General features: G+C 38.7%; 1 protein-coding gene across 1 annotated transcript; it reads left to right on the forward strand.

Annotated features, from left to right (window-relative positions):
- The first annotated feature begins 487 nt into the window (after window positions 1-487).
- On the forward strand, window positions 488-7900 carry LOC113232267 (serine/threonine-protein kinase VRK1-like). The gene is made up of 7 exons (XM_026466936.1): window positions 488-851; window positions 2443-2512; window positions 3643-3839; window positions 4666-4882; window positions 5482-5655; window positions 5766-6528; window positions 7501-7900. Exons 1-7 carry the CDS (start codon window positions 624-626, stop codon window positions 7508-7510), a joined length of 1659 nt encoding a protein of 552 aa, XP_026322721.1. The 5' UTR covers window positions 488-623; the 3' UTR covers window positions 7511-7900.
- The last annotated feature ends 3384 nt before the right edge of the window (window positions 7901-11284 follow it).

The raw sequence follows: 11284 nt of genomic DNA on the forward strand, positions 1-11284 counted from the left end.
CTCGTCGTCAGACGCAATGCTGCTGTTCAGACAGGACCTCCTAATGGCAACACGAGTCGGAACACGGCAAAAACCGTGGTGACACGGCCGAGCCTACCACCAGTAGTTGTCGCTCTTTAGCACCACCCAGGGGTCACTTGTAGGGTAGGGTCTTGAGGGTACACCTCCGGAAGCGAGCAACATCAACCCCCACACATTTCTTTATGACCAACACTCGATGATGTTGATCCACGGAAATACATGTAATGCGAATTACATAACGAACATATATTATTATTATTATATAATTCTTTTTGTTATTCGCTTTACCGTTTTCGGATTTTTCACCGGGATAAAATAAAGATCACCTCCCTATAAAACTGGAAAATGACGCTATTCTGTAGCGTACGTCAAGCATGGAAAAAAAAAAAGGACGTACGCGTACGTCAGTTAACTGTCATTAGTGTCAAATTGAAGCGTTATTTAGCAGTCTAATGAAGTGAGATTGGATGGACGCTATTTTTGTTGTGTGAAATAATTGTCAACTTGTAAATCATAAACACATTGAGAAATTAAATGTAAAGATTAGTATTATCGGTAAAGAACTTACGATAGTGAGAGTAATTTTGTGTTAATAAATAGCAATGACAGGACGAGGCAAGAAGGCAGCGGCGGCGCCGCGAAAAAAAGCGAATGGGTACAAAATGCCTGCTCCCATACGTAATGGAGAAGTTATTAACGATATTATGATGAAGAAGAAGTGGCGGATAGGCCCTTCAATAGGCGTCGGTGGCTTCGGCGAAATATATTCCGCGTGTGATCACGAGAGTTCGCCTAAACAAGGAAGCGGATATCCTTTTGTTATCAAAATTGTAAGTGTGTACGCTTTAATACTATCACTGGTAATTATAAGGACATACACGATTAAGAGTTGTTTTTGTGCAATAAAGACTTTTAATCAGTGCAATATGCATGAGCTTTTATTTATTTATTTATTTATTTAAGAAAATCAACAGCCTGTTACAATTCAAATGTACTTAATGCTAGTCAGTGTTAAGGCCAATTATAGATTTTCTGGATTACACGAAAAAATTGGTCGTAAAGTAAACAGATTGTGTCGCATCGACTAACACATAAGTGCGTTTTTAACAATAATAAAGGGAAATAAAATAATAAGAAGAAACTCTGCACTAACACTTAGCGCTTCATATAAATCTACCAATCCATCATAATAACTACAATAAATACTACGTGTCCTCATAAAGGATACAAATTAAAATAACTTAGAAGAAAAAAAAAAAAAGCAGCCTAAATAAAAAAAAAAAAAACATGAACTTAAACAATAAGTGTATATGTATAGTTAAATAAACAATTAAAACAAAATAAAAATAAAATGCTACACCCATCATTACCGACTCTGCGATTCATTCCACACCGCAATTTTTTTGCTTAAAAGATTTATCCTTATTATTTTACTGTAGTGCGTTGTACGTTTTTGTGCTCTATTCGTAAGGTACACAGTGCAGTTTGCTAATACCTGTGACATTGAATGCCTAAAAATTCTGCAATTTTGTGTATATGTTTTTTTAAACTAACTGTATTTGTTAGTTCTATACTCTATGGCATTCAGGTAACGTAACACAAATATAAACAAACCCTTTAAATAATCAAATGGTACAGTAGCGGGCACTATGATATCAGGACCAAAAAAGATTATTATAATGTTCAGAAATGTCTTAAATTCAGTTTTTGCACTCACAGGCTGCTTTTTTCATTATAACAACTAAGTAACGGCATATAAGTTGATGGTAAGCGACACTCCTCTCCATGACAGTTGCAGTACCACTCAGAGCTTTAAATCACAAAGATCTGAGGGGCACTGCCAATGCATCTGACACCCTGAGACATAAGTTGACAAGTCCCATGTGCCTGTAATTTCACCAGCTTCCTTACCCTTTGAAACCAGAATATAGTAATGCTCACACTACTGCTTTGGGGGCAGAAATAGTTAAGGTGGCAGTACTTCCCTGGACAAACTCTCACAAAGAGCTCTACAGTTCTTGTAGCATGCTCTACTTGACTTGTACGCTTAGGTCATAACTTAACCTGCCACCCCAACTTTTCAATCTGCCCTCAATTTTGACTGTCTGAAGGAAGGTGATAAAAACAAATTGTGCTTACGTTTTACTTGATTTAAAGGGAAATCCGATGTAGATGCTGAACTTATCTCCAACACAGACAAAAATACTGTTTGCCCTCCTTCTTGGCAAAGAGTAGTAGTAGTCTTATGAGATATTACACTAAAAATAAAATTAAAAAACTTAATATAAACTCATGTTACTAGGAATATTCCACGACATTTACTAATAACACATATTAAAGTAATCATTGTAATTAGTACTAATACAATTAGCTAATATTTAACATTAAGTGTGTACCAATACTGTTGTTTTTTATTTGTAGGAACCACATGAAAATGGACCTCTCTTTGTTGAAAAACACTTCTACATCAGAAATGCTAACAAGGATGACAGTAAGTATATTCTTGGTGTCAAACTAGCGAATTTTATGTACCATATGTCACCAGAAAAACTACAGAGACATCAAGGACAGAAAATGGGCCAAACGTTTTTACGATACAAAGTGAAGGGACGAATAAGTCATACACCTGGAGATAAGCTACACGTCTGTCCATAACAGCTGCAGTGCCGCTCAGAGCTTTAAATCGCAAAGATCTGAGGGGCACTGCCACTGCACCCTTTACCCCGAGACATAGGTTGACAAGTCCCATGTGCCTGTAACTTACATTAACAGTAAAGCTGACATTGGTGGCAGAAATAGGTAAGGAGGCAGTACTTTTCTGGACGAATTCTTTCACAAGGAATTCTACTGCTTCTTAACCTGTTACCATCGAGTATATAACCAGAAATAGAGACGAAATGTCATTTAATTTGTTTGAAAACTATTCTGCCATATCATTACTGTGACAACTGCGCTCCGATTGGCTAGCCCGAGTTCGAAACAATAGACGGGTGTCGTCAATGGGTGTCGTCGACTGTCACTTCAAAACGACCAGTTAACTTGAGCTTTGCTATAATGGATGAAAATTGCAAAATTACATATTTAATATTTAATTACCGATGAAATGGGATTCCGTTTGTTTTGTAATTAGATGTTTTGCTGTTTTTCCCACACCACCGAATAGAACAGCACGGCATTGTTAGAGATATTATCTTTATTAGAATAAATACAGAATATTTTTTGGAATGTACGGAGACGTACACACAGGTCAGTAGTTGGCCTGTCTATATTTCAGTGCAAACGAGAGTTGATATTTATAAGAACTGTATCGATAATGTGTTACCAGGAATATATGGCGCTTATTTCGTCTCTATTTCTGGTTATATACTCGATGTCTGTTACCTACTCTACTCTTCTTGTCATGTGTGTACTTAAAGTGCCAGTTATGCATTTATATACAATACATTTTCAAACATTTCAAACTCAGTGTCAATTCTTAAAAAACTAAGTTTGCAATGGTAATAACATCCCCACCCACTCAGACTTTCTAACAGATGAATTTATATACAGACATGAGCCTATCTCTAATAAAAAACTTGTTATCAAGAACAAGATTTAATACCAATTGTTTTAAATTTCCAGTTGCAAAATATATAAAGGAGAAGAAGCTTTCAAGTCTGGGCATGCCCACATACTTTGGTAATGGTTCACATGAGTACAATGGTGAGAAATATCGGTACCTGGTGCTGGAAAGGTACGGTAAAGACTTGTGGAGTTTATTCAAGGATTGCGGACGGATATTCCCAACAACTACTGTCTTTCAACTTGGACTGCAGATGGTAAGATTGTTAGTGACCATATGGTCATATGAAATTGTCACCTCAGTGCTAAGGTACTGAGTGAGACACATGTACTCGTAGTTGAAACATTATTTATTATTTCTTTAATTATAGTATTTTTTAATAGACGCACTAGTAACCCCGCACTAGGAAGACCCTGTATCGCGAGTGCCATGGACACACACATAGACAACCACAAATTATAACCAAACTCAGGAGAAATACTTACGAATCGAACCTCTGTGTGGCAGTCCAATATTCGGCCACTGAGGCAGTAACTGGTATTATACCAGTCAGTAGAGATTATTCTCTATCCAAGCAAAATGCAGTAAACTTAATGGGTGTTTGTTAAATTGAGTGACTTAACAAATCTTTACGGTTTTTCACTGATAAGTGATAACTGTGCGCTAATCATTCAAAAAATGTGCTATAATTTTACATAAACCTCGGATTATTTTCTTTTTTGTAAAAAAGATACCAAAAGTCATTAAGATAATAACCTATACAATCGTGCTTATGTGTGTATGTATTTTTTTTAATAATATCTAGTGATGGAACGAACAAGTCATGCGCCTGATGCTTAACTACATACCTGTCCATAACAGTTGCAGTGCCACTCAGAGCTTTAAATCGCAAAGATTTGAGAGGGCACTGCCACTGCGCCCGTCACCCTGTAATTTCACCAGCACCCTTAACCTTCAAAGCCGTAAAGCAGTAAGAAATAGGTCAGGTGGCAGTACTTCCCTGGACTCTCACAAGGCGTTCTAAAATATATATTTTAACAAATTGCGTAATGAAATGTTGTACGTATTGTTGCAAATTTCAGATCGACGTCCTTGAATACATCCATAGCCGTGGTTACGTGCATGCTGATATCAAAGGCGCCAACATTCTGCTTGGACTGAAGAAAGGCACAGAGAATCAAGCATACTTGGTCGACTTCGGTCTAGCGACGCGCGTCACGGACAAGGAGTTCAAGCCAGATCCAAAATGTGCACATAACGGAACTATTGAGTATACCAGTCGAGATGCCCATCTTGGAGGTAACTTTTATAAGCAACAAATGCTTTTATAAGCATATATTTTATGTCAAAAATGCTGACAAGTTAGGGAAATTTTCAGGTTAGTTTCTCTTCCTGATTTAAATCTTCTAGAATGATTAAATATTATCGCGAAGTATAACTTAATATTCGAGTGTAGTGTCCTGAAATATTATTTAAAATTTCACGATAAATTTTGACCTTTGTCAGAGTTACAATCTGTAGTATGGCGATCAGCAGTACTTTAGAGTTACTAGGCCCTGATTTTAATTAAAATCGGAATGGATCCGATCGGGTAGCCATCCGCAATATTATACTCCTCGACTCGGAAAAAACGCAGTTTCCGATAAGGGAAAGGCAATCAAAATCAAGCTGCTGGTCCGTGATAGGTAACACTAAACAATTTAATTGCAAAGTTAGGGGCCAGTTACATTAATTCATTTTATGATTACTTCTGTTTTTAATAAAAGCATTGCTCTCGTAGATGTTTTTCTTCTGTACCTGCTTGTATGTACGAAAATGGTGAATGTGTATTATTTTATGTTTCCTAATTTTCTTGTGGGCCATGATAACATTTTAAAGTGTAATCAATTTATTTTCAGTGGCGACGATGCGCGGCGACCTCGAGATCCTCGGCTATAACATGTTGCAGTGGCTGGTGGGAGAACTGCCCTGGGAGAAAAACCTGAAACAACCCAAGGCCGTCCAGGACATGAAGGAAGCCTTCATGAAGAATGTACGAAGCAACATTACTAAGCAGTACAGTCACGTTCCCGGTAAGTTACTGATGATTAATATGCGTGTTTGTTTTCTCGATGTGCTTACATCGCAATTGGCTTATGCTTTTACAGTTGGTTTCTGTGTTAAAAATGACATGGTTTTTCAGATGCACTGATAAAATTCTTTGAGTACATAAACTCAATGAAGCCAAAAGACGTACCTGATTACACAAAATGCCGAACACTGTTCGAGAACTACCTCAAAACTGAGGGAAAGACTCGCAATAGCAAACTGGAATTCAAAGCAGGCAAGAAGGGCAAAGTTAAAGCCAGTGCTGATACCAAAGTTACAGAAGATACTCAAGACAGTACAGTACACTCAAAGAAAATGGCTCAGAATGGTGTACCAAAAGCAAGAAGAGGCAGAAAACCAGTACTAAAAGATCAGCCTATAGATAGTGACAACTGCGAAAATGAAACTCCGGAGAACAGCATACAAGAAACAAAAGGAAATAAAAGAAAATCCTCAGAACCATCACTTGTAATCAAAATTAAAAAGACAAAATTAACACCAAAAGCAACACCACCAGTGAAAAAAAAATATGCTAATACTGCTACGCAGACGTCGTTAGAGAAGATTAGAAGGAGTCCAAGAAAGGTGTCCTTTGACAGCCCTATTTGCGAGATTATCGGTGAGAAAAAACCTCCTAAAAGAACTAAGGACACAAGTCAGGAATCCGTGAATTCGAGTGGAGACATATTCGAAGATTCGTTCGTCATTGAAGAGAAGAAAGTGAAACCGAAAAGGAAGTTATTAGCCGCCGAAGAAGTAACAGTGAAACGAGTGGTAAAAAAGAAACTGACCACCAAGCCCAAGACGAAGTCTTGGAAAGATCTACCAACTGTTGTAAATGGTCGGTCACCACCAAAGTAATTTTTTTGAGATTTCAAATACAGGATATAATACTATGCAATTACGACTTAAAAAAGTGTTTAAACCTACGACGACTTATATAAGTCCACCTGTTCTGCCATATAAGAATGAAACACTGTAGGTGGCAGATAAAGGACTGAGTCCATATTTTGGAATTTAGACGTTTTTACAAACATGACTTTAGAATGCCAAAGCACCGTGCAAACATGTGTTGGATACAAGCAACCCGCAACTAGAAGCGAATACTTTATTTACGTACATATTGCGGTTATGAAGATCGATTCAAATGTATACGATCTGGCGATTTTTTGTATCGATTCAACATTAAGGCGAATCGAATAGTGTAGCTAGATCATATTCATATTTTAAACAAAAGAGTCTCTTTCTGAATCCCTACTGAATCGTAACGCTAATCCTATTTTATATTGGTCTGCAAGAAAAGTAGTTTGGCAACACGTAAGCACAATAAATCTACGATATTTGGCGATTGTTGCTACTCGATCGATCGATACAATCTGAACGTCTTTTCGCACTGGCTTAATGAAAGTCGTAACTGACTGAGAAAAGGCTGTCAATTTATTTTTATCATAATTAATTTTGAAACAATTTTTGTGAGATCGATTCAAAAGCATATTACGATTTTTAAAAAATCGTGCATGTCCGTATGCAAACGACATTGTCCGCCGCAACCGGCGACTGTGTCGATTTCATGTCTGTTGTATGAAAACAGAATGTTGGCTTCTATTATAGTTGCCGGTTGCTATTATCCAACACAAGACGCATGTTTGCACGGCGCCTAAAAATCACGCAATGGTAAAATACGTTATGTTCTATCGTCGTTTGCTTTTTATTTAACATTATTTACAAGACCTTAATTGATTTTAAATGCCTAATTAAGAGCCTCTCTTTAAAATACTCTAGTAAAAATTACTATTTGACACTTAAGGTTCTTTACCTTTCATATACAGAACTGTGTAGGCAAAACACCTATCGTCACGCTGCCGCGGAACTGCGGCAACACGATGCGTCCTGTGGAAAATTAAATAGTAGTGAATAATATTTTGCCGCCTTGAGTGCGTTGAGGTCTTTCCTAGTGCAGGTGCAGTCAGATTTGACTGATAACCCTGAACCGCCACTTGTACCCGCGTACATCAACCTGAGTGCGAACGGGCTACAGCAATCCTTGCAGTCCTCGTATTAATTGCTTCACACGGATGATGAATCTTGTGACGAGATATTTTTCGTATAAAGCTCGGTGGCTTTATTTCGCGGCGTCGTGTGGGATCCGTCAACTACATTTCATATTGTTCAATACAATCTTAAGATCTGGACGTCACGCCTGTTCCACCACGGAAACGCTTCCATCTCGATTCTTTTAGAACCTGTTTCTATTAAAAAGATAGTAGTTTGTTCGTAGTCGTAGATTGGCACCGCAACGGCCGACTTCGCGCCGAAGTCTTGTAAATTCTTATAGGCAATTTATATCCCAAAACATTTTTTATGCTTCAACTCATCTAGCATACTGATTTTATGCTTATCCATATTTATAGTAAAAATCAAACATGATCAGAAACATAAAATCGTTATTTCTCTTAACTTCGATTATAATTATTAGCATAATTTAGTTTTTTAAGTTGATTAAGGTAAACGTTTGTTGTGTGTTTGTTGAATCAACGGTTCATTGTTTATACACTTTTTAAGCTGTGATAAACAGCTGTCTAGTACAAGTTGATGCATTTCTGTTCATTGTTCATTTTGTAAGAATAAATTGAATTTTATAAAATTTTCAATTTATTGTTGATAACATAGTTCGGCGTAACAAGCTCTCCATACAAATGAAATAAATCGACGTTATGTATCTTAAGATACAGGACTTACGCTCAACACGTTTAACGCAAAATGGCTTACTTTTTCTATAGATGCATAGAATCCATAGCAGAAAATGCAGCGAGGCATGTCATCCTTTCCAGGATGAGGCGTTTCTTCACACTGGGACAGTCCCGTATCTTCAACATGTGTTTATTTTATTTAGATTATAGTGAGGGTTCCCTATTAATCTTTTGGTTATGCAGGAAGGACACTACAACCTGTGCATGCACAGGGATCTTATCAGTTCAGGTCCTAATCCCAGATCAGCCCGTGTACAGGGTTGTCACAGACTGTTGTCAGTGACTTCATCCGGTTCTCAAGAGGCTAGAGCCTCGGGTGATCTGCCCCGGGAGACAGTGCGTTCCCTATTTTCCAGAAAGCTACCGGAGATGTAGGCACGCTTACTTCCCGTTGTGCATTGCACAATTAACGGTTACCACCGCTAAGCCGTTGACTCTAAAGTCCACTACCAAGTATCCACTTGGTGGCGGAGCTGTTTTTTTTTCCAAGAAAGATCTCGGAAAAAAAACAGGAAGTAGGAACGCGGCTGGAGGACCGGAGAAATGTCTAGCTCATCCTCTACTAGCTCTCCGGGCTGGTGCCGGAGAAGTCGGTGGCAGTGTCTTGTGACAATGTCCGGACATAGCTTTCAACAATACGGGTAACTACGTGTCACTGGCGGTGGATTTGGCCCGGACGCCCGTTGTAGAACCCCTTATCTCTCGGGTCAGTAGATAGGGACAACCCCATCTTTCTACATTACTTTTAATTATAATGACCCTCTGTACCTATCTTTAAAGTAGGTATACGAGAAGGGCACTGTAAACTGTGCGTACACAGCAACCTTCTAAGTTCAGGTTCTGACCCGAGATTAGCCAGTGTACAGTGTTGTCATAGATTGTAACCGATTTCATCCGGTTCCCAAGAGGCTAGTGCCTTAGGTGAGCACCCACCGCGCCAGTTGAGTCAGCTGTACCAAGGACAAGTTCGGTCGCGTAATGAACACTGCTGCCACCTGTGAGATGGTTCTGCTAAATACCAACTGGCCAACTTGGATTTATTGAAAAGCGTGTGAAGAGGCTTACCTATATGTCACTGTGAAGAAGTTTGTGGGTGACTCAGTTTAGTAGAGGACAAGCTGCAGAACTTATCGGGGTTCTACAAGATACATCACGAAGACAATCTGATGGAATGGCATAATTTAATTCCGCCTCCCCCTTTCCATCATCAGGGGAATAGACGTAGGCTGAATTCCACCCCCATGTAGTTAGCGAAACGAAGCGTTATACTTCTACATTTTTATGGCAAATGGCTATGAAGTAGAATTCTATGCTTGCAGACTTAGGGTCGTATTCCAGAACTCTACTCAATGCTCAAGTCAGGACTTAAAGCGCTAGAAGTCATGCTCAAGTCCTTGCCATAGGGTCGTGTTAACAGTGCCTGAAATCATACTCAAGTCCTGACTTGAGCATTGAGCAGAGTTCTGGCATACAGCCTTTTCACGGTGTTCATGCTTCATCGACGACCTCATCGTTATTTTTCATCAAGTGAGAGTGAGGTCTTCCAAATCTTCATACAAACTCAGTCACGGCTAACTCATGTAACTTTAGTTAACTGAGATACATTTTGCTCGTCGGGTGCGAAACTTGTCGCGCTCATATATTTTAACTTTAGATGCAGTATTTAGCCATAATTGACTATGGCAAAATCGAAGTTCGAAATCGAATCGAAGAACTGGTGGACAATATTCAAATAAATGTTTGATGGGTGGATGCAGTAGGTAGAAAAAATACTATTCAGAGTTGTTACCCGTATCTCATGTATCTTAAGTTAACAGATATACGTCTGACACAGCAGTATTATGCAATCGTTGCATATTGATTAAGGGTTCATAAGGCCGAGTGCCGTGTTAAGGCCACTCAGGGTTATATTCTAGAACTCTACTCAATGCTCAGTCAGGATTTGAGTATGGTTTAAAGCACTCGAAATCATACTCAAGTCCCTGCCATTAGGGTCGTATTTCCAGTGCTTGAATGAATACTACTTTTTCTGCGTGTCAATTTTCTAATGACACACAACCAATTTAAATATTATCGGTAACAATCCACGACAACAAATTCCAATGAAAGCATTGACTTATGAAAGCCAAACAAACGCTACAAAACAAAAAAAACAAAGAGATAGAATAGATTTGTCTGTATATAGATAAGATAAGCAACATTTGGAGATATTATTGAATAAAATAATTTTAACTGTCTCCGTGACCGAACGCTTACAATGCTGGACTGCCACGCAGAGGTCCCGGGTTCGATTTCCGGTTCGGGAGAAATATTTATATGGCCTACGAGTTTGGGTGTAACGTGTGGTCGTCTACGTGTGTATTCACAGCATCCGCGACACAGGGTTGTCCTAGTGCGGGGCTATGAATGTGTGCGTTAGTAAAAAAAATGAATTTTAGTAATTTAACAAATATTGTTCAGGAACCTGTGATGCGTTTAAGGAGACTATTATAATTAGCGAAAATACGACGTTCTTTTGTTGAAACTCATAGTTCTGGTTCTGTGTACAGAACTAATGATACTGAGTACCATAGACAATAGAATTATGATTCAGAGCTAAAAAGAGCGCCTTTGTGATAATACGAGCCCTGTACCCAACCTACGGTGGGGTCGGGCTTGGCCTGCGGCGCGTGGTCGGGTTCAGATTACGGGGTGTACTTATGCTCTTCGGTGGCACAGTGGTTGGTACTATGGGTGTGTTATGAGGAGGTTCCAGATTCGATCCCTGATTTGAGCCAATTTATGAAAAAAAAAAAATTTAATTTGTTCTGGTCAGGGTATAGTGAGTATTGCCCTCAGAATTATCGTTACTCTGGTACTTATA

This window comes from Hyposmocoma kahamanoa, unplaced genomic scaffold, assembly GCF_003589595.1.
Source record: "Hyposmocoma kahamanoa isolate Upper Pololo Valley unplaced genomic scaffold, ASM358959v1 68, whole genome shotgun sequence".
Taxonomy (NCBI): Eukaryota; Metazoa; Arthropoda; class Insecta; order Lepidoptera; family Cosmopterigidae; genus Hyposmocoma; species Hyposmocoma kahamanoa.

Excerpts from the sequence above, each read along its gene's own strand:
- LOC113232267 (XM_026466936.1), top strand. The coding sequence starts at position 624 with ATGACAGGACGAGGCAAGAAGGCAGCGGCGGCGCCGCGAAAAAAAGCG. Across the intron at positions 2,513-3,642 it reads AAATGCTAACAAGGATGACA|TTGCAAAATATATAAAGGAG; the intron begins GTAAGTATATTC and ends TTAAATTTCCAG. Across the intron at positions 3,840-4,665 it reads TTCAACTTGGACTGCAGATG|ATCGACGTCCTTGAATACAT; the intron begins GTAAGATTGTTA and ends TGCAAATTTCAG.